This window comes from Aspergillus tubingensis (assembly GCF_013340325.1).
Source record: "Aspergillus tubingensis WU-2223L DNA, scaffold_2, whole genome shotgun sequence".
NCBI lineage: Eukaryota > Fungi > Ascomycota > Eurotiomycetes > Eurotiales > Aspergillaceae > Aspergillus > Aspergillus tubingensis.
The window spans coordinates 1,380,517-1,407,409 of NW_023336276.1; the positions used below are offsets into that span (position 1 = coordinate 1,380,517).

The 26,893-nt window shown below is 50.9% G+C and overlaps 12 protein-coding genes across 12 annotated transcripts; 5 read left to right on the forward strand and 7 right to left on the reverse strand.

Annotated features, from left to right (window-relative positions):
• Positions 1-273: 273 nt before the first annotated feature.
• AtWU_01047 (putative endo-1,3(4)-beta-glucanase) lies at positions 274-1,449 on the reverse strand (the record flags this gene model as incomplete). Its single annotated transcript, XM_035496162.1, has 1 exon — positions 274-1,449. The coding sequence occupies one exon, from the start codon at positions 1,447-1,449 to the stop codon at positions 274-276; it is 1,176 nt and encodes a 391-aa protein (XP_035352055.1).
• Positions 1,450-1,862: 413 nt separating this feature from the next.
• Positions 1,863-2,839, reverse strand: AtWU_01048 (oxidoreductase, short chain dehydrogenase/reductase family; the record flags this gene model as incomplete). Its single annotated transcript, XM_035496163.1, has 4 exons — positions 1,863-1,952; positions 2,034-2,337; positions 2,410-2,705; positions 2,792-2,839. 4 exons carry the CDS (start codon positions 2,837-2,839, stop codon positions 1,863-1,865), a joined length of 738 nt encoding a protein of 245 aa, XP_035352056.1.
• A 785-nt stretch (positions 2,840-3,624) lies between these two features.
• Positions 3,625-4,698, forward strand: AtWU_01049 (F-box domain-containing protein; the record flags this gene model as incomplete). The annotated part of the gene is made up of 1 exon (XM_035496164.1): positions 3,625-4,698. The coding sequence occupies one exon, from the start codon at positions 3,625-3,627 to the stop codon at positions 4,696-4,698; it is 1,074 nt and encodes a 357-aa protein (XP_035352057.1).
• Positions 4,699-5,070: 372 nt separating this feature from the next.
• On the forward strand, positions 5,071-5,907 carry AtWU_01050 (alpha-galactosidase A; the record flags this gene model as incomplete). The annotated part of the gene is made up of 1 exon (XM_035496165.1): positions 5,071-5,907. One exon carries the CDS (start codon positions 5,071-5,073, stop codon positions 5,905-5,907), a length of 837 nt encoding a protein of 278 aa, XP_035352058.1.
• A 329-nt stretch (positions 5,908-6,236) lies between these two features.
• AtWU_01051 (zinc finger HIT domain-containing protein) lies at positions 6,237-7,654 on the forward strand (the record flags this gene model as incomplete). Its single annotated transcript, XM_035496166.1, has 3 exons — positions 6,237-6,286; positions 6,376-6,885; positions 6,970-7,654. 3 exons carry the CDS (start codon positions 6,237-6,239, stop codon positions 7,652-7,654), a joined length of 1,245 nt encoding a protein of 414 aa, XP_035352059.1.
• A 668-nt stretch (positions 7,655-8,322) lies between these two features.
• AtWU_01052 (uncharacterized protein) lies at positions 8,323-9,886 on the reverse strand (the record flags this gene model as incomplete). The annotated part of the gene is made up of 2 exons (XM_035496167.1): positions 8,323-9,083; positions 9,136-9,886. The coding sequence occupies 2 exons, from the start codon at positions 9,884-9,886 to the stop codon at positions 8,323-8,325; spliced, it is 1,512 nt and encodes a 503-aa protein (XP_035352060.1).
• A 1,011-nt stretch (positions 9,887-10,897) lies between these two features.
• AtWU_01053 (putative GABA permease) lies at positions 10,898-12,191 on the reverse strand (the record flags this gene model as incomplete). The annotated part of the gene is made up of 2 exons (XM_035496168.1): positions 10,898-11,935; positions 12,006-12,191. 2 exons carry the CDS (start codon positions 12,189-12,191, stop codon positions 10,898-10,900), a joined length of 1,224 nt encoding a protein of 407 aa, XP_035352061.1.
• Positions 12,192-13,206: 1,015 nt separating this feature from the next.
• Positions 13,207-14,025, reverse strand: AtWU_01054 (molybdenum cofactor biosynthesis F family protein; the record flags this gene model as incomplete). The annotated part of the gene is made up of 1 exon (XM_035496169.1): positions 13,207-14,025. The coding sequence occupies one exon, from the start codon at positions 14,023-14,025 to the stop codon at positions 13,207-13,209; it is 819 nt and encodes a 272-aa protein (XP_035352062.1).
• Positions 14,026-16,034: 2,009 nt separating this feature from the next.
• Positions 16,035-17,264, forward strand: AtWU_01055 (glycoside hydrolase family 16 protein; the record flags this gene model as incomplete). Its single annotated transcript, XM_035496170.1, has 1 exon — positions 16,035-17,264. The coding sequence occupies one exon, from the start codon at positions 16,035-16,037 to the stop codon at positions 17,262-17,264; it is 1,230 nt and encodes a 409-aa protein (XP_035352063.1).
• A 302-nt stretch (positions 17,265-17,566) lies between these two features.
• Positions 17,567-21,611, reverse strand: AtWU_01056 (SUMO protease ULP1; the record flags this gene model as incomplete). Its single annotated transcript, XM_035496171.1, has 3 exons — positions 17,567-17,821; positions 17,962-17,978; positions 18,143-21,611. 3 exons carry the CDS (start codon positions 21,609-21,611, stop codon positions 17,567-17,569), a joined length of 3,741 nt encoding a protein of 1,246 aa, XP_035352064.1.
• An 834-nt stretch (positions 21,612-22,445) lies between these two features.
• Positions 22,446-24,340, reverse strand: AtWU_01057 (PAP2 domain protein; the record flags this gene model as incomplete). Its single annotated transcript, XM_035496172.1, has 5 exons — positions 22,446-22,510; positions 22,569-23,050; positions 23,137-23,907; positions 23,996-24,212; positions 24,286-24,340. The coding sequence occupies 5 exons, from the start codon at positions 24,338-24,340 to the stop codon at positions 22,446-22,448; spliced, it is 1,590 nt and encodes a 529-aa protein (XP_035352065.1).
• Positions 24,341-25,148: 808 nt separating this feature from the next.
• AtWU_01058 (uncharacterized protein) lies at positions 25,149-26,790 on the forward strand (the record flags this gene model as incomplete). The annotated part of the gene is made up of 5 exons (XM_035496173.1): positions 25,149-25,231; positions 25,997-26,259; positions 26,318-26,395; positions 26,473-26,556; positions 26,753-26,790. The coding sequence occupies 5 exons, from the start codon at positions 25,149-25,151 to the stop codon at positions 26,788-26,790; spliced, it is 546 nt and encodes a 181-aa protein (XP_035352066.1).
• Between the last annotated feature and the right edge of the window lie 103 nt (positions 26,791-26,893).

Consider the following 26,893-nt stretch of genomic DNA (forward strand, 5'->3'; position numbering starts at 1 on the left):
CCTTAACCTATTTGTCTAAGTCTTGCCATACTATGCAGACACTTAGTGATTAATCAAGCCATTCTGGACTACACTGGTCAATTACTCTAGAGCATTAGACCTTACGAAGCATTGCTCGCAGGAAACATGTAGCTGTATCCAACTGGCACCGGGCAACTATCGGTCAGGGACAAGTAACTAACTGGCAGAGGGGAAAATCGTAATTAGAATTCACCTGTCCATGCCTTGGACAATAAAGTCAGCGCTATGATGTACAAGCCACTATACAAACAATCAGTCCCATTTCCCCCACCACCCAGAAGTGTGCTGCTGTGGAGTGTTCAGACTGTCCGTCGACATCTTCCGCTCCGCCTCAATCATTCTGTCAAATTCCGCCTGCGCCAACTCACGCTCACTTGGCTTATCGTTAGCCGTAGCCGGAGCAGGAGCAGAGGCAGTGGAACTCGACGCAGGCTTATACACCGTCCGCACCTCCCGCTGAGCCGAGACATTATTCTGCTTCCGAATCCGCTCCCAGGCACTTTCCCCAGGCACCGACTGGTCCTTGTCCCTATACTCAGCAGCCACAGGACTAGCATCATCCCAGAAGTCATCAGCCTTATCCCTCGACGACCTCGACGTCTCATAAGACGGCGTAGCCACCTTCTTCGTCTCAGTGCCCCACGACGTCGTACTCGACCCGAACTTCGCCGCCTCCTCATCCGACCCAGTCTGCACCCCCAGCCCATCACCCTGCTGCGGCAGCTGACTCTGCTCCTCACCCTTCGACCCCGGCATCGGCGTCGTCGGCGGCGGCGGCATCCTCCCCGTCCTATCACCAGCCCCCCTCATCTCACCCCTCCTCTTCCTCGCCTCAGCCCAAAGCCCCGTCAACCTCGAATCATTCATCATATCATTAATATCCCTGGCGCCCGCAATCCCATCACCAATCATCAGACACACAATCGCAACAAAAACCGACTGAAACCCCGCCCGTGCAGCATCCTGTCTCCACGTATTCGGGTTCTCCCTCACCCATTTCTGTATCCCCGCGATCAGCAAATCGTACCGTCGGATGCCCGCCTCCGGCGCGAAATTCTTCTTCCATATCTCGGTCCTCTGCGAGGCCTTGTAGCACGCGATCATGCCAACGAGCACGCCTACCGGCTGCCCGATTCGGCTGTGGTAGAGGCGTGCCGTGGAGTGCTCGATTGTGGCGTCCGCTTCGGCCTGGGTGAGCGGCCGGTGCGCGATCCGTTGGTGTTGTTCGAGTGTGCGGATCACGTTCATGGTTACTAGACTGCTCCATACGCCTTGGCCTCCGAAGCCTAGGTAGAGGGTTATCGGGTCCGGGCGTTTGAAGAGCTTCGGGTTCACTTTTAGTGGGTGGAAGCGCGAGAACGGGTCGTTCGGGTCTTTAAAGCCGGCGGGGGGGTCCCCGGAAGGTGGGGGGTCGGTGGTGTATGACATTGTGGTGTGTGCGAAGCTGTGGTGTTGTGGGTGGGAAGCTGGTGTTGTGCTTGTGGTGATGGATGGGGAGCTTGGATGATGATGATGATGGAATTGATGATGCGGAGGTGGTTTGTGCTGTGTTGGTTAGTCAGCTGCATAGGGGTTGTGCGGAGTTGTACTGTTTACGTCTGTTTGAGGAAAAACACCTTTAAGCTTGAACTCATTTGAACTGATTGTATCAAATTCAATTACTAGCTTAATTAAATAGGTAGCAATCAGTATGTTCCGGAAGCTATTATGTCTTTCGGGCTCTGGAATTGATATTGTTGTCCATTTGAATACTATCCTCTGCAACTTCATCCTTATACATTATCAACTTGGAATACTATCATCTCCAAAGACTGCACACTCCCTATTCCCCAATTTTCTCCTTACCACCTCTCCACATATGGCCTCAAATCCAACTCAAACCCGAACGTCGTTCTAGGCTGCGTATGCAAATGCCAATACGAGTCGGCAATCTATCGACATCATCAGCATCTCACCCCAATCAAACAACCAAACTACCAAACAGCTCAAAGCAATGAAAGAGAAAAACTTACAGCCTCAGGATCCAACTTGGCATCCTCCTTCTCAAACACCCACCCCTTCGTCCTCGGGATATCAATAACCCCATCAATGATAACATGCGAGACATGAATACCCTTCGGCCCAAACTCTCTCGCCAGCGACTGCGCCAACGCTCTCAGCGCGAACTTGCCCGCCGCAAAGGAAGCGAATTGCGCCGATCCCTTCAGGCTGGCTGTCGCACCAGTGAAAATGAGAGTAGGTGGGTATTTCAACCCTCCTTGCGACTCAGCAGGGAAAAGTGGGAGGACATTCTGTGCGAAGTTGAATGCTCCTTTTCTGTATTATCACATGAGTATTTCCTTTCTTCCATTTAGAGGGAATGTAGGGGAGGAGGGGGGAAATGCATACCCCTGACTCTCAAAGCCGGACGCAAAGTCCGTCTCGGTCAATTCGAGGAAAGGCTTCCTCACGAATCCACCGCCCGAGTTGAATACGGCAGCTGCTAGCGATGAACCCTGGAACTGCGATTTGATCTGCTCAAAGGCGGAACGGACACCTGTGGTGTCGGAGAGATCGGCGCTGATGCCGGTGGCTTGGCCGCCAGCGGAGTTGATTTCGTCCACGACCGGCTGGTAGTTTGCTGGGTTGCGGGCTAGTACTACGATGGGGTAGGATTTGGCGAAGCGGCGGGCGATGGAGGCGCCCTGTGCGATTATTAGTTGTTTGTTTGGGCTTTTGTTCTTTCAAGGGATGGATGTATAGTATGTTAGTCGGTGGGAGAGATACGTACAGTGCCTGGGCCGACGCCGGCGATGATGGCGAAGGGTTTGGTGGCCATTTTGATGATTGCAGGGTTTTCGTTGGGGAATAAAAATATATAGTTTTGGGATGTTTATGGAGAAAGAGGGGTTGATATGGAACTATATAGTAAATGAGGAGATTCTCATGGCGTCATTCCAGTCGGGGTTCTTGTCATGCCGAGATTAGAAATCCGCGATGCGATCAGTAATCAAGGGATGGGGTGTGGCCGGGGAGTGTGTATAAGGTCTAGAATCTGGATTTAGGGAGTGTATGCTCTAAAGAAAGGCAAATAAGGAGTTTATTGTCAAATTGGCCATGCTAGAGTGTCATTATAGTTATGTGGACGGTAATGTGGGAAATAATCTATGTCTGACAGGTAGGAAGCAGCAAATAGGGTAAAAACTCTAGTATACTCCGGGATAGCCGCTACTATCTACTTTCCCCCAAACTAGCCATGGCAAGCAATTCACGACTCTCACTCTCCATTTCACCATATTTATCATCACTATTTATGTTCAACTTATGTTCAATATTCACGAGATTACGATGCAGTTAATTATGGTGAATAGTAAAGGAACGCTAACCCCAATCCGTTAATGGAAGACATCACGTGCATGTAAAGACAGTGACTGCGATGTATACAACAAGTTCTATTTATTTGAGAAAGTTCATACTCAGTCATGATGTGTCTCTGTTCAGTCAGTGGGTGATAGCGTCAAAACTATTCCAAGTTATCACGCCACGTCAGTGGTTGTGACTTTGTGACCTTGACTGTGCCGGATCGTGCAGTATCAACAGTATCTATACTGACGATCGTTCAATATGAATTCGCACGAAGCAGCAAAAACAACGCGTCTTAACAAGAAAGGTCAAGCTCCACCTGTCAAAGACGTTCTTCGCATTGCCTCATATCACCGACTCGACTACGACCTAGCCGTCATCAGAACATCCCCTATACACCACAATCTGATACGCCATTTGCTGACCCCCAAAACCCTTACCATCGACCTGGATTCAAGTCTTGGAGTCCTGGATGTCTTTCCACTAGAGTTCATCCATGAGATATGCCTCAAGCTCGACATCCAATCCCTGTTCCGCTTCCATCGAGTCAACCGTCGAGCTCGACAAATCGCCAGCGCCAGTGGATACTACAAAGCGGTAGTCAAATACGCCGTCGAGGTCCTTTTTGTCATCTTCAGAACCGGCCTGGCACCTTGGTACACAATTTCGGACTTATATGACGTCCTCTGCACAAAGAATTGCAAGGAATGCGGTGCCTTTGGTGGCTTTATCTTCCTTCCATCGTTCATGAGATGTTGTTTCTTCTGCATTCAGGACGATCACCTTCCTTACCTTTTGCCTACTCGTCACGTCAGACCATTCCTGGGCTGGCGACCGGTTCCTATTTCCAGCCGGATCCCTATGATAACGACGCTGCCTGGGGTGTACTCGTTGGATGAAACAAAGCGAACGGGACGATTCGAATTTGTTTTGGAAAAATCCGCTAAATCGCTCTTCCCGCCTGACCGGGTTCCAATTATCCCCAGGCTTCATTCGACGGTTTACACAGAGCTGCAGCGTTATATGGCCAGTACGGCTCTACCTTATTTCGACGAGAAAAAAGGTGTCATTGAGAGGGGCGTTTCCTGCAGTGGCTGCCAGATTTCTCTAGAGAAGGCCTTGCAGTCGTCAGGGGCAGACTATGATGACTGGGATGACCGAGATAGATTTTATTCGCATGATCAATTCATGGTGCATTTTGGAAAGTGTTCAGAGGCTCGCAAGCTATGGGAATTGAGCAAGGGGGCCACCATCAAGCCTGACGTCCCGGCGTTTGTTAAGAATGGAGGCTGCGCTAGGAAGAGGTATATTCCTGATCCATTTCGCAGAAGATAGCTTGTCAGAAGGCTTGGTACAGGAGGCTTTGGTCAGCAAACTGGAATTTTATGTAGCCTGAGATAATATTCAGGAGTGTAATGGAACTCAGGATAGTAATGGAATTGAAACAGTTTCCTTCAGTGCGATGCCCAGGCAGACATGCATAATAGGCGCATATGCGGATGATCCTAGCAGTCCGCCATTTCTTTCACACTTCCCAAATAAGACCTTTCCTCTCACCTTTTACATTGCATAATCTACTTGTACTACTAATCGAACCTTCTCATCAGAGATATTATCTCATACCTCTTATAAACAGCAAGACCTATCTTAAACCCTACCCACCACCACCACTACCACCCAAAACCCTCCCCCACACTCCCTCCCTCAATGACCCCAACCCAACCCTCCCCCACGATCCTCTCCATGGAAGTATCAAGCAAAGATGACAGCGACTACCGAATCCTCCTACAAAACAAAATCCGCTACCTCACAATCCGTCCCGGAACATTCAACCGCTCAACCCTCTCCACGCCTCTCAGCTCACTACCCAATCTCCCAGGAGACGATACCTGGAACTGCGCACTTATCAGCCGAGACCCAGCCAGCGGCGAACTCACCATCGAACTACAGAACCGAAATCTTACCGGCATAACAGATATCTGGCACCCTGTGCAGATTGACTGTCTTCAACTAAGAAGGACAAGACAGCTTACAGCTACTGCATTCGAAGCAACCTTCTGCGGCAGCGAGCTAATAAGCACTACCACGTTAGAGAAGAACATAACATTCATTGTCAAAATCGCCCGATTCGAGTGGGAAATACCCCGTCTATCGCGGGAAACTTCCATATATAAACAGTTACAGCTACAGGGGATCTCTGATCTTGCACCGCGCTTTCTGGGCCATGTACATGAGCAAGGGCGTGTCATTGGGTTCATACTTGAAAAGATTGAGGGGCGTGCAGCGGGGATTGAGGATCTTGTGGGATGCCAAGCTGTGTTGAAGCGACTGCATGATGTTGGTATTGTTCATGGTGATGTTAATAGGTATAATTTTGTTGTTCGAGGTGATGGTACAGTTAGGTTGATTGACTTTGAGGGTAGTTGGCAAGATAAGGGTGCGATTGCCATTATGCGTGCTGAGATGGAGAGTCTGGGTGAGCAGTTGGTGGAGGGGACTGGACGGGGTGCTGGTTTTATTTCGTCGAATTATTTGATCGAGTAGCAGGTATATAGCTTCCTTTGAATTTCACTAATACATTGCTATGAAATTAGCCACTCTCGTTGGTTTGAAGACTGAGTTGATCTTCACGAAACCTAACTATACAACTCAACCGCCTTTCTGCCCCAGGCACCAACACCCCCCAAGCTCCCTCCCTTATCGATAAGCCACCAAGTAGCAACTCCAGCTTATCTCCGATACGAAAACCCATCATGCTATCATTTTTTCTCCGCATGCGACAAACGCATCCTCCTCCATCACCACACTTCAACCCAACAATCCACTCTTTTAATATACTAATACCAAACCAAAAGCCAAGAGCAACAAAAGAAATGTCCACCTCAACCCCAGACTCCCCCCTCTCCGACCTCTGCTCAATCTGGTCCGTCCATGCCCCCATCCCCATCCCAACCCATCCACCCTTCTCCCACCCAACTCTCACTAACCACTCCCCTGGGGAAAATCCAACAGCCACCTCCAACCCCCCAAATACCGCTGTCCGCGATGCTCAACACGCACCTGCTCACTACCCTGCACACGGCGACACAAACTCTGGTCCCAATGTTCAGGGATCCGCGACCCAGCCGCCTACCTGCGCCGGTCCGAACTAGCAACAGAATCCGCCTTCGATCGGGACTTTAATTTCATTACGGGGATTGAGCGCTCGATTGAGCGCGCGGGACGGGATGCGGAGAATAGGGGGATTGATGTTGCTTCTTCGGGTGTGAGGGATTTGGAGGCGGTTGGGTTGGATGCGGGGGATGTGGTGGATGGGGGTGTGGATGATAGGAAGAAGGGTGGTGCTGGTGCTGGTGCTGGTGCTGGGGGGAAGAGGAAGAGGGGAGGGGATACTGCTGGTGGTGGTGGGACGAGGGCTGAGATGGAGTTTTTGAGACGTGCGGAGGAGAGAGGGGTTAGGGTTGTTAGGGCGCCGAAGGGGATGAGTAGGAATAAGGGGAATGGGAGTCGGTGGTTGGGGAGGTATGATCTTTCTTTTCTTTTCTTTGGTGCTTTAGGATGGGAGTGTTGGTGGGATTGGGATCGTGCTAACTACGTGGTATGTAGGAATCAGTGTTTGGTTTGGACAGTCGAGTGGATCCTGAGTGATGGGGAGAAGAGGATGAGGAATTGTTCGGAGTTGGCTCCTGTTGCGGATTCTTTTGATCGGGTGGTTCCCCTTCCTAAGGAGGAGGGGGGTGGTGAGGAGGGTCAGAAACAGACTGGGGATGAGAAGCCAGAGGAGACGTCAGGGTCGAAGATGGAGGAGCAACAGCAACAACCGCAGGATGCTACAACTACAGTCCCCGAGCCGGCCTCGACTACAGAACCTACAGAGCCGACAGACACACCAACTGCTCAACCGGAAGCTTCAGATCTGCCACTTACCCCCCACCGCGATCTCTACTTCTACCTCCACCGGCCGCGGACAGCTACGAAACAGCCTGTTTTGGCCCCCCTGTCCCCGAAGACCACCATTGCTGCCGCTCTGCGTGGTCACACAGTCTTGGAGTTCCCGACCATCTACGTGCTGCCGTACTCACCTGATACTATACGAGCCCAGGAAGGTTCCAAGTACATTCTAGAGGAAGAGTACCTTCGCACACATCAGTCGCCGGAGGAGAGCAGCGAGGATACGGGGGGTGCAGACGACACATTGCCTCCGGGTGCCATTGACCTTCAAGGCGTCGACGAATCCAAGGTTCTGGAAGTCCTCCAGAAGGATCTGTTCGAGCCTTCGGCAGCAGCGTAGGAACTATCTAGATCTGGCTGGAGCATCATGACATAGAAGGGAGGGGAGGGGACATCTACTTGTACCTAATATTTGTTCATATCATAGCGAACTGAAGAGCCGGGTGGAACCGTGCTTTACTTGCATCTGTACTAGGAAAAAATCATCTATGATCGGCGGATGCACTTCGAGGCAGTCTGAGCGACGAAGATAGCGATCTCGATCGTATAGGTAGTTACTCGAACTCCCGACCCGTTGTCTCGGATCGAGCTATGCTTGGTCAACAATCACTGGTTAATTGTGCAATCAAATCGAAAGTATGTACGCTAAATCCAATATCCAGATATGGGGTATCATATGAACCAGAATAAATCAAACAGGACGCCTTTGATGCTTGTCGGGTATCAACGTCCGTAGCGGCTTATATAGCCAAGACATGATAGATCGTCGGTATATGTCAAACGCTCACCTTTGGCGAGCAAGTGTCGTCTCTGCCTTTCAGGTATTCGTCGGAGGTTCCAGCAGGCTCCGCAGCCTCGATCAATCGATGGCGCGACATAGCCTGGAGTGGAACGGCGATCCACGAATACCCGAGCGTCTGCTGCGCAGCGGCAAGGCGGTTAGACGACGTAACCGATGTATCGACATACTGGGTAGAGATATCACAACTGCAGTGTGTATCCCATGGCTCAAGTCAGTGGACTCGAAGCATCAGACGCAGTGTCTGGAAGCTCGTGATCGCCGATTTTCTCGGCATGATCAGAGGAAATAGATAAGACTTCGGTAGGAATCGTATTCGGCAAAGTTGGCTCGTCCTCTGGTGCAACCTTGCTGTTGCGAGAACCAGCTTTAGACTCAGCGGCTCTAGACTCAGTGGGCGACGTGTTCGTCCGCTCCGATCGGTTGGATCGAAGTCGGATCCGGCCTTTCTCCAAGGCTCGAAGCAATGTACCAACCTCGTCCGAAACGATCCCACGAAGCTTGCTCATTGTGTCGTCAGAGATCTCAGAGTGGGCATTCCAACCAAGCTTGTCAGACTCTTCAGAGGTCAAAGACTTGGACTCCAAAGAGGGTCCAGTGATGAGCCTTTTCAAAGTCGTAGGTGACACAGTCGGGCGGCGTGCCATCTTGACCGGCTTCTCCTTGCTCGACGTAGCCGAGATCACCTCTTCCTGCTGACGTTTAGGCGGGCGGGTTATAGCAGTGTTCGGGCCTTCGCCCACTTCGTTGCGAATCTTATAATATACCAACCCCAAGGTCGCAGCCAGGGCCTGGTGTGCAGCCTCGGGGTACAGGCGTACGGCTTCTGCGCGACTCAAGTTGGACGGATAATCGCTGGAATCACTGGAGTCGCTATCACTCGCAAACAGGCTTTGCTCCTGGTGCATGCGGCCCCAATACTCGTATCCTCCAAGCTGATAGAAGTCGGCCAGTTGTGCCAACCGGTTGACTGAGTTAATGTTAGATGCTTGCCGTTGTGACGCAATGATTCCTGCACTTACTCCTGCTTCGCTTCTTCAGACACCAAAATCTCCACACAGTGCGAGGAAAATATTCAGGCCACTGCAACGATCCATCCTCTTCAACGACAGGTACAGGCGTGATCGGTGCATGTGTCGTGTGGGCCAGAGAGTTGAAACGAACTCGTTCAGAATGCTTCATCCGAGCTTCAATAAGAGAGAACCGATTGAACACAGAAGTCAAATGTCGCGATGTCTCATGTTGCAGAGTAATCAGATCCGTTCGAAGTTGGCTGATGGTCGCATGTAGTTTGCTGATCTCCACGCGACATCCACATACGTCAGTCTGCAGGTGCTCAACATCTGACTGGATCTGTTCCACGTTTTTTGACAAGCGGTCGACATCACTGCGAAGGAAGACGGTCTCGTTGCCGCTTTGGCCGATACTGGACTTAAGTTGGGAGATCCCTGACTTCAACTGGTCGACGTCTGTCTTCAACGCAACGACATTCAGATCGATTCGACTGGAAATTGACCGATGGGCTTCGAATTCGCGGCGAATGTGTTCGTCTTCGCGGTTTCGTCGGTCAACGTAGCCATCTTTGGTTAGAACGCTGGAGCGTAGCTCAAGTAGGCGGGAGTCCAGGAAGGTCAGGCGGTCATGGATGTGTGATAAGGACGGGTCTGCTAAGGCTGGAGGCGTGTTTTCATGGATGAGAGATAGTCGAGGGCTAGAGACGGGGATGGACATGCTCGACGTGCGAGAGAGGCTGCGTTCGAGGGTTGTGGTCATGATGGGCGAAAGGGGGACAGGGAGAAACGGTAGAATTGCGCGGGTTGGTGTACATAAAAGCACATGGAACGCTTTAGACAGGTATCAGCAGCATTTTGCCTGAGTTTTGAGATGACAGCGAGATGGTTGTGGTGGAGTTCGATGACGGTTGTTGATGGTTGAAAAGCGATGGCTGGGGCGTTGCAAGAGGGAAAAGAGACGAGCGACCGTCGAGAAGGGGATCCAGGCAGATCCCGCCCCTCGCTGGCTGCCTTCCTTCGTGGCACCAGCTTCACCCAACCGAATTCATTCCAGCGCCTGACCTCAATGCATACAGTCGCATCCAAGGGAATTGCCATAATAGCAGCGCTGCTTTTTTAGACTTTCATTCTATACAGGCCTAATCATGGCAACTATTCTATTTCGTTGTTTCTCCTAGCTAGTATACTTAATCGCAGAGGAAGTTATCGCGAGCCAGCTATGACAATACACGGTACACTCCGTGACAAAACGCATCACAACATATCGGCGGCTTGGCAGACACACTGCATTCAGCTGACCCAAAGCAGCCAATCACCGTTGTTCCTGCTCATCTCGCCACCTGAAATGGAGAGTAGCATCACCCGTTGATTGGACAACGCAAATAACTAGTAGCATCCTTCGGCGTCATGGTCCTCACCTTCGTATCGATAACCGTACTGGTCAGATTGTATACAGGATGAGAACGGTGTCCATCAGGCCTCATTCTCCAGACAGACGGGTGGGGTTCGCTTACCATAGATTGGACGCCTCGCTGACTTGAGATTGGCATTACTACAGAATGTTCAACCAGCGATCTCAGATATCCCAGAATAAGGCCGGGAAATATGCCTCATACTTAACAGCATCTTACTCAAGCACTCAAGCACTCAGGCACACGACGCATAGGTACTGCCTAGGGCCATTGTTTTGGAAGCGCTGATAAGGGAGTGTGCTGATGGTATGGATTGCTTCGTCGCAGGAAGGAGACGTACACATCGTTGGTTCACGTCGTTAACCAAATAACGTCTGTAGCTTGTCCTCTCTCATCACATCCAACCAGCTAACCATGGAGCAAGCCCCTGCGCTTCTTAAGCTTATGCTATCCGCTCGCATCCACACTCCTTCCACTATTCTTCTCGCGTAGTCCACCGAGTCCAGACCAACATAGTCTCGTAGACTGGTAATTTTGTCCATGACAACACGTCTCCAATAATTTGTGATGATGCTGTTGCTAGATAGTGACATGATCCCTTGAATCGGATCGCGAATACATGACGGCAACAACGATGTACTGGATGAGGGCTGCGTCTGCCCTTGCAGCGCGCTGCCTGCAATGATCAATGGAAGAACCTGGATAGCCTTTGTTCTGGATGATGGAGGGATAGAAACCAGCAGGGTCAAAATGTTTGTGGCGAGAGTGTCAAGGAAGTGTTTTGTCTCTGATGGACTGGGACTGTAATTGATCTGGTCATCGCTCGACCGAAGTAACTCTGGGAAAAGCCGGTAAAGCTCGAGCAGTATCGATAGCTGGTACACAAGTCCCATAGTATGAAGATGGCTCGATGGGGTGAGGTCATCTCCTGTAGCGCTAATCTCATCAGCCGCCAATACAGCATAATCCCGAACGAACTTCTCGACTTCCTTTGCCTTGTCGAGAAGTGAAAGATACATCTCTCCCTTGTATTTATCCGGGCCTGCCAGGGAGCACAGCCGATCAACAAGGCGAAGCTGTCTTGACAATGTACCGACCTGAGCCATAGAGATAAACAGTGATGTGCTGACCCCGGTAAGTGGATTCGGACAGCAAGCCTCCGAGTTTGTTCCTCTGTTGCACATATCCCAAATATAGTCTACAGCCTCCAGATTCTGGTCAACGTGAAAGGAGGCAAGAGCCTCCCAATACGCCATCACACCAACTAAGAAGCTAGAATTCGGATCATAAGGAGACGGTCCCACGCTTTGTCGGTGGGCGCTAAACATCCACTTTTGGAATAGAGTACGGGCGCCTTTAAGATGCACTAAATCTAGCAAGGATACATCGTGCCATGTCTGGTTTCCGGTAAGGAATTAGTAAGGACACGAAAGACCAGTTGCTAAACGGAATCAAAGTACAGCTTACCGAGGTCATTCCGAGTAAGATAGAACTCAGCAATAAAGCAGTCGTATCTAGGTTGGCTGGTGCAGAACCCTCAGCACTAGTAACATTGGTGATGTTGGAAGCCAGCTGTGATATAGCCTGGGTTCGATGTTCAAGCGAGTACCTCATCCGGTCTTTTTCTCGTCGATACAGATGAGCCGACGACATTGAGAGAACGGAATGCAAAAGTGCTGGACATGATGGTATAAGTTCTTTGAGCAGCGACCGGAGCGGATTCTGCGACGAGTCAAAGGCAGAAAGGATGCCGCACACTTGCGAGAAGTAGTATCTCAGTAATTTGTCAGTAACTGGTTCTGGACAGCTGTATGGCAGTTGATTCTGATAGAGATGGTCTTCATGGTACAGCTCTGCAGAAGAACTGCACAACGTATCCCAAGCATGTGTAGTATTCCAGCAGTCTGCGGTACTCGTTGCCGTGTCTGTGCTCTCCAATGGCGCGTCCGCGGTCTTGACGCTCGCTGTATGACTGGGAGCGATGGCAGCCCTCAGTTGGAGAGCACCCTCTACAAACCAGGTCGAATCATCCCTGTGCAACGATTGTTCTTGGCTTGTCGCGGATCCTCTGAGCCACTCATATTTATCGGACCATTTTACATCTTTTCTGTAGCCAGGGCACTGCAGTCCTTTCTTCTCACACGGAGAGCAACAATGGGCTTTCTCGTCACACTTGATGCGCTGTTTCACCAAAGTTAGATTATATGCAGTGGAAGCACGGTGCCCACGATGAGTTGGTCGTGTCACTCACCCGTTTTTTGCATGTCTGACAGCCGGCTATGGGTCAAGACATTGTGGTTAGTGTAACTGCTAAATCCATCCTAGGCTGGGTGTCTTACCACGCGATTTGATTCTTTTTCGTGGGTTTGAAGTCTTGTATTTAGGCATGTCTCAATGTTTACATGGAGAAAGCCATTCCGGGGTCTCGAGCGGGCCTTGTTATTAAGGAGAGTTATGGGGCACAGCTACGCTACGGAAATACTCCGTCTTCCCCACCTTATCCAATCGTGAAGCCAGGGATTTGACAACCGAACGATAAGCAGAAAGCCAAGGATGATATGCATTTGAATCTCTAATCGGGCATACAGTTGCGACTGCTCATCACTAAATGCTACATGCTCATCTCGCTACCTTATCTATCCAGTATGCCTTTCCTTGGGTACTATGGTCAGATATGCGATCCCCTCAAGGCAAGCGTTCCAGCAGCATCCGTTTCAGCCAATATCGTCGCGTACGAACCAAATAACATCTGCACCAGTCTTGCCGGCTTCGGATCCCAGCAGAAGAACCGGCCTGTCGAGCGCATCTGTTGAAGATCCACCACGACAATCGATTCAACAGGCATGATCTTCTCACTCCAGAACAGCAGATATAATTTCTCATCCAGCTTCAGCACTCTGCATGGCTCAGTGTCTGCAAGCCCTTTTTCGGTCCCACTCAGACAATGCCATGTCAATGTGCCTTGGTTTAGGTAGATGTGCTCGTAGGCATCCCGGGGCGTGTAGCGGTATAGGATGTGTTTACCAATAAGATCTGTTGTCGGCGCAAACGGGACAACATCGTTGCGTCCGTCAATTGAGGCGTTCGAGAACCGAGTCCAGGTCCGTTTCTGCTCGTCTTTGATGTGAAAGCCAGAAAGTCCAACAATGGCCTGTCCGGTGCGCAGGTTCATCACGAGACTGACTTGCTCTTGATAATCGGACTTGTAAAAGTCGACAAAGAAGGTGTCTGGTCGAACTTCGAAGGCTTTATACTTCGCAGTCCCGGTCTGTTTATCGCTCTGAACCTCCCATTCCAGAGTGTCAGCATCGATAAAACGGTGCGCGATCCGTGTGAGATTGGCGTCGTTGAGGAATAGCGTTAGGCTCTTCCCGGTGAGCTTGCGGGACTCAGCCATCAAGTGCTCATTGAAGCCTACTGCTAGGGCATCGAGATTCGGCCATTCGGAGACTGGAACATAGCCAGGGGTCTCATTTGCTGAAGCCATATTGGGGGCTGTTCAGTTTTCGAATCACTTGTTATGGTGGGAAGGGATAGGATATGAAGAAAGACAGATGACTTGCCAGACTTTAAAACTGCCAGACACAGCATTTGACTTAGGTGTTATCTGAACCTTTATACCCCTCAAGTTATACCCCTCAAGTTGATGCTTTCCTATACTTCAATCCGTTTCTTCTTCACAGCTAGTCCGAGACCATAGTCTACGGCTCCACAATATCGTACTTTATGCCCGTAAGCGGTTTAGTGCGTCTCGCTCAGTCCACTCTATGCCTGCGCGCCACAAGGTTAGTAGTAGGTTCCTTCGGAACTCGTGTTCTGAACTGCGAATGAATAACAAAACTGGACATGAGAGCAATAACCACGGTCGACGGCGGAATAAGGCCGAAAGCCAATGCAGCGTGAGAGACGCCGCCAGTGGGCTACATGACACTGCTATGGATGACGTGCAAACAGCCCTCATAGACTTGACTTCTGCAGCAAGAACCCAAAAAGGCGAGATAAGCCAACCTGGACCAAGGACAAGGTACCTTCAGCAGCCGAAGACCTTGTCAAACAGGCGCATTAACCCTGATCTCAGTACTCAGGCTATAGTTGGAACAAACTCCAGTATACATTGGTTTCCCGAGCGGCAGCGCTAGACCTGTTTCGTTAATATTATTAGCTTATAATTATATTATTATTATACTACTGCAGAACCTCTCATACAAAATACTGCAAATTATATTATTATTATACAATTAGGGTTTGGTTAGCGGTCGCCATGAACGAGGTTGCAATGAAAAGTCTTTCCGATTCCATCTTCCACAAGTCACAATCATCCATCTTCAATCCGGGATTGGACTCTTAATCATAAAACATAATCTATACCGCATCGCATACTGTTTAATCTCTCTTGGCAACATTAATCACTGAGGTCACAATGCCACCGTCGAATATAAAACAGAGGGTCCTTAAGACGAAGATGAAACGATCGCTCTGGCCAATGCAAGCGACGAGATGTTGATCGAGGCCTTTGACGCTATGAATCGATTGATGGCTCGTTCTTGACATCTCCAATAATCAGCGCTTGAGTTAGGGAGTGTGGCATGCTGGTAATACTGTCACCAGGTAAGCGATTGTGTCTAGAGTATCAAACCTCAAACGCGTGTTCTCCCCGATGCGAGTGTGATTATCCGCTCATCAACTCGGATAATAGGATCTCCGTTACGAAGTCAATGAGATCGGACCTTACGATGCAAACCATTTGAGTATTTGGTGGTGGCTTCAACGTGGATCTTGTGGTTGGCTTTAAATATATCGTCGACTGGAATATTATAAGCAGAGTGGGCAATGATTGCTCGTTCAAGGGCGATAATTCGGGGATAGTCTCTGACTGCACACATAGTATATGGTTAGCATAGTTCTGATGAGTGAGTGAGGAATGGATGTATGCTCATCGGACCAAATTTCCGCTGGTCGCTTGGTTATAGCTGCGTGACTTCCCACGTCAGAAGCATCATCTACCCAAAAATATACCCTCTGTAAGCCAACAGAGTAACACGGACCTTGGATTTCATTGAGCTCGCTATTATAATACTCTTATTCCCACCGACCTCACCTAGACAACGATTCTGCGTGCGAACGATGGTGTAGGCAGAAAGTGCTTCCGGAGGGCGCATATCTCCATACAAAGTGGGCCACTTTGTATACTTCTCGTCCCCAACAATATAGTTCCCTCCGTAAATAATCTCATCAAGGGTCAACTCACACCCAACGTTGTGGTAAATTGCCAAACTACATTCATTTCATCATGCAGACCCATCAACTATCAAGTTGATGGAAGTGACCGCCATGACGCACCTTCCATGTCAACATATCCTATCATCAGTTCACCGATATCATCATTCTCCCAACCGTTCTCACCATCATACAACAACCACTGCTATCCTTAACACCCCCCTCCTACATCTATCCTCAACCCTATTCCTACTATTCATACAACCACCACTCCTCAAGATGAAACTCCTCCTCACCACCCTCATCCTCTCCACCCACCTCCTCCACGCAACCGCAATATCCATACCCACCACCAACCTCCAAGACGACCACCCCCACGCCAACTGCGACTGCTACCTCACCTCCAGCATCACCTCCAACAGCCCCTCAAACCAGACAACCCCAACCTACTTCACTCACTACAGATTCTGGGACTTCCGCAACGCCCCTCTCCCGCAAACCAAGCCCGAAACAACACAAACCAACCCCTCCAACCCGCACGACACATCCACACTAGAAATCTACCCTCTAACAAACACCCTCTTCTCACACGACTGGCGCGTCCAAACCTGGGACCGCGAAGCAACAGACATCAGCCCCGTACCAATGAAGAACACCGACGGGAACGTCTTCCTCCTCAAACACCCAACCAGCACCCCCAAGGACCCACGCTCATCATTCCTCGTCCTCCGCACCACCCGCTTCCAAGACCACGCATCAACAGCCGAAGTGGAAGGTCTCTTCGGATACATATACCACTGTTCACTACGCCTACGAATGAGAATGATGTCTCGAGACGACATCCTAACAGCGGCAGGAGCAGCATCCAACTCCCAACCAGTATCACAACCCCAAACCAAGATCCCCCGCGGCAGCTGCGCCGGCATCTTCACCTACCGATCCTCGATCTGCGAATCCGACATCGAGATCCTCACCACCGAAGACACCCACACAATCCACTACGCTAATCAACCCGACTACGATCCCATCTCGGACACTATCATCCCGGGGGCAAGTTCGATCGTGAATCTGAGTAAGCCGTGGACGTCGTGGACGACGCATCGGCTGGACTGGGTGGCTGATATGTCGGCCTGGTATGCGGATGGGCAGGTACAGAGTAAGAGTAACTATTCGGTGCCGGATCGGCCGAGTATCGTGGCGATGAATTTGTGGAGTAATGGGGGTAATTGGTCAGGGGATATGAAAGTCGGGGAGAGTGTGTTTATGGGGATTGAGTGGATTGAGTTGGTTTATAATGTCACTGAGGCCGATCAGGATCTTCCGATTAAGGATCATCCTGGGCATAGGGATCGGTATCATCGGGTTGGGGGGAGTGCTTCTGATTCTGGTTTTGTTACTTCTTCTGTGGGTGGGGATGAGGATGATGTCGAACGGAAGATGGGGAAGGCTAAGGAGAAGGGTGCTGGGTGTCAGAGACCGTGCTGGATTGATCCGTGGCATCCTGTGTGAGGGCTGTGGTGTTCTGTTGTGTTTCGTTCCTATTCTTTGATTCAGTGTCATAGAATTCATCCTAATTCTACACCCAGAATCGTGCAAGTCTTCGCATTTGCGTCTCTTACAGGTCTATCGTAGCTGTATATGCAGTAGTAAAAGTGTTTCTTGGGTTTTTGTCTTCGTAAGTTTTGCCTTCGTAAGTACAAATCGTCGAACCGAAGGGGCTGTACAGTAACCTGAAGGCACGACTAAATACATAACCATCCGCTGTTCCTCAAAGTCTTTCAAATCTCATGCGCCGTGCTTGATGCCCAATGCTAATGCCGAATGTCCAATCCCCAAGACAAATCCCAAAACAAATCCAAAAACAAATCCGAAAACATACATGTCAGGAGCTGTAGCTCGACTGACGGGGTATCCATACAAGACAATGTGAAACGCTTAGAAACAACCCCCAAAAATGCAAACGATGTCCTTTCCTCCTCCTCTGCTTCCTCCTCCTCCTCGTCGTCGTCGTTGTTGTTGCCGTTGTTGTTGTCGTCCTCTCCCCCTTCCTCCATCTTCTTCTGAACCTGTTTGTGGTTAGGACGCTCAACCCAAGAAGCAAAAATAACCAAACACCAGAAAACAAAAGAAGTGCAACGTAAAGGTGAGCACCCATACATGTTGATACAAGTTCAAAGATTAAAGAAAAGGAATTGAAGCTTCATACCTTCGCCGTGAAATTCCCTTCTCTTGTTTTTCTTTTTCTTTTCTTTTTGTTTTTTGGCCCTCCCCCCAAGAGGGGGGGAGAGCCGCCGTCCCCGTCCCCGATCATAGCAAGACATGGTCTTGCTGGGCGGGGTCGAATTCCCCCTCTAGGCCGCCGGCCATCAGCTCGGCCACTATCTTACGGCGCAGGAGTGGGGTGTCTTGCGCGCCGTAAGACAGTGGCTCGAGGCCGATGGCCACAGCCTTGGCGGTGGTGAGGAGGAAGACCCCGCAATCGGAACCATTGTCCTGCTGGGGGGACAGGGACGGCAGCACGCGCCACTCCTCCTCGACGTACTTGGGGCCCAGCTCGCCGCGGAGCCAAGTTTGGACTACCGCGATGTGGCGGCGAGACCGGGCCCCAAGAGAATCGAAATGCTCGATTGAGCGTTCTCCCGGTCGCACAACAACCAGCGTCCAGTGCTGGCTGTTGTGGACCGGGATGTAGACAGTGTCTACGTCGAGGAGGAGTGGCCCTCCGATCTTGGCCCGCTTGGCCCAGCGGGCCACGGAGTCGTAGCCTTTGTCTCTCAAGTTCGAAAAAAAGAACGAATTGAAGGCGTGAAATCGGGGCTTGTCGTTGCGGCCGGCGTTGTGATTCTTGCGGCGAAGGTAATCAACGATAAGGGCAAGGTATCCGTTGATGATCTCATCGTTAAGCCATTCGCCGCGCGTGTAACAGGTGGCGAGGGACCTCTTCGTTAAAGGGTCACCGGAGAGGGTGGTTGCGACGGTTTTTCCTCCGGATACGCGCCCATCTTGAAGTTCTTTGATGCGGGCTTCCCATTCGGGAGACAAGGGCCGTACAGCTGGGCCATCCGGTTTGATCCGTGATGGGAGCTCTTTCTGTCTCTCTTCTTCTTGGATCTGCCTCCAGCGGTTGGCGTACACAGACTCAGTTCGGCCCTCTGGAATGGGTCTTGGCTCTGGGTAAAATAGACTGACGGCCGATACTGCTCGACCCAGCGGGTATTCAAAGGTTGGTTGGGACCAGGGGTCAACGATGGGCTCATCCTCGTCCTCGTTCTCGGGGACTGGCGGCACGTTTTCCTTTTCGGTGACCTGTTCGGCCTTCGTACCAACATTGGTTTCAGGTGCTGTCTTCTCATTCACATCAAATGTATCTCCGAGATGGGGTGCCAGGTTGTCCTCCACCTCACCCCATTCTCGCGTGTCGTCAATGAACTCGGCTACCACGGGCTCACGGAAGCGAACCCTGCGCGGAGTGGCGCGGCGAGGTCTGGTTCTGTTCCCAGAACTGCCGGGAGTTCCTCTGACCTTGAGGATTGTCTTAGGTGCAACAGTGGTCGACGCTGAGAGAATCTTTTCAGTTGCACCCAATTTGACGGTGTCATCAGAAATGATGCCAATAGTGGCTGAGCGAGACTGGAAGTTCGCCAGCATGTTCATGTCTCGTACTCTGTCTAGTTCATCGTTGCTTCTCATCAAGATGGGTTCAATAGCACGGCTACCTGCGGCGGAGGCCTGACGGTCACGCGCGGCCTGATCTTCCATAGCTTTCTTCATGCCGGCGATGTCCCCAACGAAGAGGGCTCTGAAAGGCGCAGATCGCTCACGGTTCTCGGCGCGCTCGGCACGCGTTATCCACCGGTGCTTGCGGATACCCGGGCTTCCTTGCTGACGGAGACATTTTTGGGTTGTTTCTTGCGCTGAACGTCGAGCTGAACGGTGAGCCGAGCGTGTAGGGGATTTCCGAGCGGGGCGAGTTCTCATATTCTTTGAACCACGAGCACGTCTCTCAACGGAAACAGTGCCCCTGGGTGTCTGGGTCACTTGCTCTTCAGGCACTTGCTCTTCAGGCACCTGCTCCTGAGGCCTCTGTTCCTGAGACACAAGGTCCTGCCAAATTCGGGAAGACTCGACTGTAGGAGCCGTTCTGTTGTTAGAAGAGAAATCGGGAACGTTGGATAAGTCGGGGAAAGATCTGTCGGTACGAGGGCTAGATTCTCCACTTCGGATTCTTCTATCACGATCCATGCGCTCCTGCTGTTCCGGAGACAGGTTGCGAAGGTTGAGGCGCGTGGGCGATCCAGGAGGCGAAGGAAGACGACGTCCACCGCGGCGATTCCAAAGTGCGCACATGCGACGCTTAGCAGCACCAACCGCATTCGCAGCGGACCTTGCCGCATAGGAAAAGTTTTGGGTGATCCCAACAGGAATGGAGACAACGGTCTGCATGTAGTCTTGCCACGTCCCCCAGTAAGCATACCAAGGTGAAGAAGGCTGTGGTTCGGCAACCTGAAGCACAGGAACAGTCGAATCCTCGGCCTCGGCCATATCCGTATCGTTGGATGGGATTACTTCATCGGAAGTCATTGGGCTATCTTCATCATTGGTGGACCACTGAGACGGCACTGACTCGGGCCACGCTCCAGGCATCATACGGCTATCTGGAGTGCTGGGGCTGGTTGGGATCGCAAGAGCGGTAACGGTTCTGACTGCAAAAGCCTCAACTTGACGCGAGTTAGGAGAGATATTGGGAAGATCAAGGTGAGCCTCGACTGTCGCGAGGGCTGTAACCATATTTGGTTCGTTGTTATGTTCGGGGGTGTCGATGTCCATAGGCGAGCCTGGATACCAATCATTCTCGTTGGCAGTGGCATCATTGTCAGTAGCAGCACTACGTGCAAAGCTACCAGCTCTCACACGACGAAATTTAGCAGAAGGTGAATTGATGGGCTGAGCTTGCTCATTGCTACCATCATCCATTGATCTCTTGCGAGAAGGCGTAGTAAAGCCAGAGGATTTATTGGTGGGGAACGAATTCATATGAAACGCTTTCTTGTCTATACCGATAGACTTGCCTCCAAGAAGATAATTGGTTCCACTTGACCTCTCAGGACCAAAAGGCAGGCTGAGGGGCTTGTTGTTTGACCAAGAGGCGCGGCTCAAGCCGGGATTTAGGTACTTGCTGGTACCAACTGAGGCATAGGATGGCTGCGCATTAAGGCGGCTCTTCTGGATAGCATCAAAGCTGAGGAGAGAGGTGGAGCGATTATTCGGAGAGAAGCGATGATCGGGTCTGATGAGCGGGGTGCGGAGGGGGAAGGAGGGCTTGACTTCATGCTTTCCGCTGAGTCTCACAGCCTTTGGATTTCCGGGAATATGCACGGATCGAAGCTGATACAAAGGACTCTCTGCGGAAGGGGCATTGACGGTTTCCTGAGGAATGTTAGAAGAGGGGAAATCGGGGGCGCAATCCATAGGGTCATGGGCGGTGGCATCGACAGCCTCCTCGTGGGGCGCCGAGTCTGCGGGCACATAGCATACGTTTTGCATTGGCTGGTCCTCCATGTCGGGTCTGAGAGTCGAGAAGACTCCAGACATGGCGACAAGTAAAGTAGACACAAGTTCTTCAGGTGAAGGAAGTTGTGAAAGAAGTTGTAGGATGTTGATCGCGCGGTACGAAAAGTTGCTGTATTCGCTGGAATCGTAGACGCGTTCAGAGGTAATGGGAAGATGGGTGATAGGAGAGAAGAAAGAGAAGAGGAAGAGAAGGAAGAGCAGGGTGAAGAAGAAAACAAGAGCGGCGCCGTGGGCAGCGAAAGGGAAGGAAGAATCAAAACAAAAGTATTCACTGAAGGCAGCCATGGGCGACTGCCATAGTGATGGTGGAAGTCGCGCGCGTCGCCGCAGTGAATTGGAGCTCCATAGGAACGCGCGGGGGAAAGCGCGGGGTGGGCGAGGGGCGAGGAAGGCGCAAAGACGGAGGGGAGGCAATGAAGCCGCGAGAAGTTGAGGAAGAGACGAAGCAAGCAATGGAGTTAAGCAGCAGATCAGTTCATCTTCCGAGGGAAGCTTGGCTGCCACTTTTCCTCTTCCAGTGTGTCACGTGGTGTATGCCGGCTGGCGGATGGAGTAGACTCTATGCATTTGCTGTTCATATGCTGTTGTTCCATTTCCTGCGGGTATTCCCATCAAAAAAATGAACATGCGACCCATGGTTCCTCCTCCGGCTTGGATCATCTCATTCTCTTGGACTATACAACATCAGTGCATTTTGTAGCCTTTCCCCTACTTTACTGTCTTCCCTGTATACATACACTCGCAACCTGGCTCTACCTCCCCTACTTCCTCCCAGTAGATTACTCGTCGGTTATCATTCCTTATCAAGGGTCAATACCAAGCACTAAACCACCACCTTAAATTCATAGACTCCTGTCTAGATCTCCGGTTCGGTCCCCAGGAATTATACTAGTAGTATCACTTCCATTCGCCTCCACTAATTGCTGAACATCCCACCTTTTTAAACAACACATAAAAAAAAAAGAGATCATCAACAGTCTATGTACAAGAACGGCAGCTTTGTTATACACCAAGGACTTTGGTTAGTCCAGCCCGCTGAACCGTAGAGAAAATAGCAAAAGGTTTACAGAATTGAAAATGGGTGATGACTGTCGGACCCACCCCGCGACTACTAAGCTACTATGGCGCCAGCCCTATCCGATCGAAGAACAAAGGCGCTCCCTCCATCACAATCCAGGCAATTCCTAATTAGCACAGTCAGCATCTACAACGCTCCAATTCGGCGCATCGGGATTTACCCACCGGAATATACAACGAGTTTCGTGACAACCTCCACATCATAGCGCACTCTGGGCCGTTTGATCTGCGAAAACACTTCCTTCTCGTCGGCTTCGATTTCCGACTCAAATGGAGGGAAGGGCACGGTCGAAGAAGCTTCTTGTGAGCTAACATCGACCGAAGTCGCCACACCAGGGGCACCTGTGCCCATCATATTCTCATACTCGTGCAATTTAGATGGCTTCCGCGACAGTTTCCGTGGCTCGGACTCCGAGGCCGGTCCACCTGCTTCCGGTACTGGGGATGGCTGGTTGGCCGTTGAAAGACTTTCCCGTCTCCGCTTCTCACGATATGCCAGGGTCTCATACGCGTCAGCCTCTGATTGCGGGCCGATCGAAATAGCGCGTCGTCGAGGATGCCGGATAGTGGTTATAATCGAAGGTATCTCCGAAAAGCCCGGTAGCACTTCGTGGTCCCGGAGCTGGGATGGAACTGTCGTGTATTGTCTGTTTGGCACGTTACGTTAGCTGCGTTTCTCTTTGCAGAGAACTCTTCGTCTTCTCTTCTGTTCAAGGCCGCATGGTAAACTTACGAAGCATTCCGGAAAAATCTCCGGGGAAGTATGAGGCCCAACTTTTCCAGGCCCCGGAAAACAGGAGGCAAAGCCCGAAGCAGAAAGGGCTTGGTGACAGCTCGCCACGTGAAAAGCATAAGAACACCAATGATGAGGCGGAGAGCCGTCTTGACCAGTCCTACACGCTGAAATTCGAATGGGACATTGGCCGGCACAGGTTCATCCCACATCAAGCTTGACCTAGCTATGTGCCAATAGGCCACTTGTGCTCCAAGCGTGACACCTGCAAAAGCCACACTGTCGTCGAAGCACGGGCAGTCATCCGCAGGCTCTGGGTGTATACGGACCAAACCCAAAATCAACAGAATCACTAGTGTAACCCCCCTTCCGGTAGCAGAAACGACATACTCATCGACGGTCGGACCAAACGTATACTGTAGGAAGGCGAGGAGGAACCCAAGTAAACATCCAATGACAACATCAAAAAACCCATGCATACCACAGTACAGACGACCCAGGACAATGGAACAGACGTAGAGGTATGTTATAGCTTGGAGGACGATATTGACCTGGGGGCTCAGGGTGGAGTCGGGGGAGTTCAATAGCGCGAGAGCGTATGCCGCAACCGAGACCGCATTGGTGGAGTGAGTCGATGGGAATCCGTATTCCAACGCCGCAGAGCCGGACATTGTTATCCGTTGGAGAGGAGGGGATAGAGGCCGCGGGAGGCAAAGCAAGTCTTTGATGAAACCACTGAAAAACACGCCGGAGGCCAAAAGATGCACCATCCTGAGAGAGTGAGAGTCGTCAGCTCAATTGCAGGGTAGATAATCGTTTTCCCTCTGTCTATGTCTAAGGGCTCAGCATGGCCACTTACCCGCGCCCCAAGCTCGTATACCCGCACCAGAACAAGATCGGCAGGAAAACCATGAAAAAGGTATGTGTGCCCAGATTGGCCGTGAAGGCAAAGTAGGAGTCTAGGGCCGGAGTGCGAACCCTCTCCTGGACCCAAGCCAGATACGGGGTCTCATATCGAATTAGGGGGAGGAGCTTCTGTCGTGGCCAATAACGCCAATAAGGGAGCTGGTTTCGATCTGATAGCGATTGAAGACAAGCCGCGGTTAGTCCACTAAAATCAATTGCGATTCGACAATCGACACCACGTACAATGATCGAGGCTTCTCAGCCCAGCGTCCGGCTGGCCATTCTTCCCATTGACCATGCTGTCGTCGTTGTTGTTGTTCAGATAAGGCAGCCGTTTCAATATAGCGTGATGGTGTGTTTGCGACAACCCCCCATAAGGTTCCCGACAGATAGCAATCTCAACACCCACAACGGGCTGGTAAGATCATTGATGACTGGCGTGGTTGGAGAGGAGACCCGAGCTTTTCGGGGAGGCCACTTTCTATCAGCGGGAAAAAAGGAGAGCAGTAGATCGCGGTAGGCTAAGTCATGCTCATCCGGCGTTATCGCAGAAAAGGTCGTGTTCTTGGCGGCCGATGCGGCCGTGGTTTGTCCAACCACTCAACTCTCGACCCTCAAGCCTCCCCCGGCTGAGCTAAGGGTTTAGTCACCCGAAACACGGCAGCGAAAGGAATATGATCGCCCTCGACAAAGTGATCTATCTAGAATCGGAACTACTTACAGCTGCCCACGGGGCTGTCATCCTTAAAGCTGCGAGGCTAATTAGAATAGTCTGTTTACTGAATGAGAATATGCTGTATGAAATTCAGTGTATTTGCCAGTTCTCTGGTGGTTTTCTCAGTGAAAGTGGTTTGAATATATATAATCATTAGAACACTGTTACCATCATGTCTTGGGAGGCATACTACGTGATAATTTTGAGTGGACACTCTGCGACAGCTTCAAGCATAATATTTCTTGAACGAAAATAGTAATGCCGTGCATGATACGGATACGCGTCCCTGTCGGGACGGTGTTTCTCGTCGGCGCTTATGCAGTCATTCGACCGCAGATCAATGCAGCAATTTATATATAGTATGGAGTAGTGAAGTATTACTCCTGCCAAAATGCGCTGTGGTGAACTTTCAGACCAAACGCAGTTTCAATTGCCCATGATCGATGTGATGTTGAAGCTAATTAGTACTTTTAAGTACGTAGGATACTAGTAGCTGGGGATTGCTAGAGCATTGACTACCCAAGCCGTGTCCTAGCACCTACTATACGGACTGACACATTCTCCTTCGTAGCGTACGATATCTGCAATTATGACTTATGAATTATGTTGTAGCCTAAGAGCCGATGTCCATAGTCATGAGGGGCACTGTACTGAAGTGCTAGCCCCCAATTCTCCTACTGATGGTAAGGAATGAAGCAAAGTTGACAAGTGCAGCTTGGCATGGTCCAGATCTAGACCGTTTATATGTTTAAACATCTTTCCATGTGGCTGAGTATAGGTTGTCAAGCTGCCAAATGGAAGCTGACAAGGACAGCGACGCGTGGAATGAGCCCGGCTGGGATAGGAAGTTGCAGGCATCGGTGGCGGAGGCTAGAAGGCTGTCAAATCCGCCTTCATAGTGTACGAATGGCTACAATCTTGGCACCATGACAAGTGGAATTTCTAGCTGATAGGCATACAACCAGCAGTAGCTGCGAGGAATTCGCTCTATACACCCGAGGACACGAAACTACCTAGCCAACATACTTGAGTAAGCGGATGCGTATCTACGGAGTACTGAGCTACTAATTGGTAGTAATGATCGACCACCAAATAATCGCTCATGACTAGTACTAGCCTTGTAGTGATTAACCTCGGCAGGAACAAGAATTGATTAGTTCTTTCGGGCCAAATCCAAGGCTGAACGTGACATCGGGAAAGATTACGTCAACCGGGTTTTCCCTTGTTTCTACTCCGTAGTTTCTACTCCTCCGGATTGTTGGGTAAAAAGCGGTTTCAGGGACCTGGACCGTGGACGAAGACTTGTGTAGCACGGACCTGCAAGGGATCGCACCAGAAGGAAACCTTGATCAATGTTATCGATTACCCGGGGCCAACCCTGCCACTAAAGCCCCATTTTGATTCGAGGATCGGGAATGATTCCAAGGAGGACGGCGATAGAGTGGTGGTAACCGGGCTCGGGGGCCCGGCCATCGTCGAGGAATTCCTGGTGAGCAACTCAGGTAGGTAAACAACCAAGGAACCGAGTGAACATCCGGCTGAACCTACTAAAAATAACAGGCGCGGATGAGGCAGAAGACGAATGGAATCGATGGATATGCGTCCAGCTGAAGTTGCGTGGAGTGACAAGCGGAGCTCGTGCGTCATTTGTCCCGCGGCGTTGCCATGGCAGCCCATCGGCCGGTAAACATCGGTCTCTTACGGTTTCATGTCAGCCACGACGGCCTCGTTGTTGGAGCAGCCGTGGGAGAAGGAGGAGGCTGGCTGGCTGGCTGGCTGGGCTCATCGTGGAGAAACTAGTAGGTGCATCTGAAGCCTGACATCCCTTTCTTTCAGAACCTCTTCGTGCTGGTTTCGCGTCTTGTTTTTCTAATCCACCAACCTCCTCTACAACCCCCCCTCCTCACATCCCAAATAACCACCACCCCCCATTTACCTTTTGTACAGCAAGCCACTTTACTTCGACATTCCTAACAACGCAGGGGAATTGCTCAGTACACACCGACCCAGAAAACTTTCCGCTGTGCTTTTGACAAGACAGTGGATCGTTAAGCAGCAATTATTACCGAGCCGCATTTCCAGACCGACAATTCCCACCCCTTCCGGAACGGCTGTATAACTCACATTCCTCGAAAT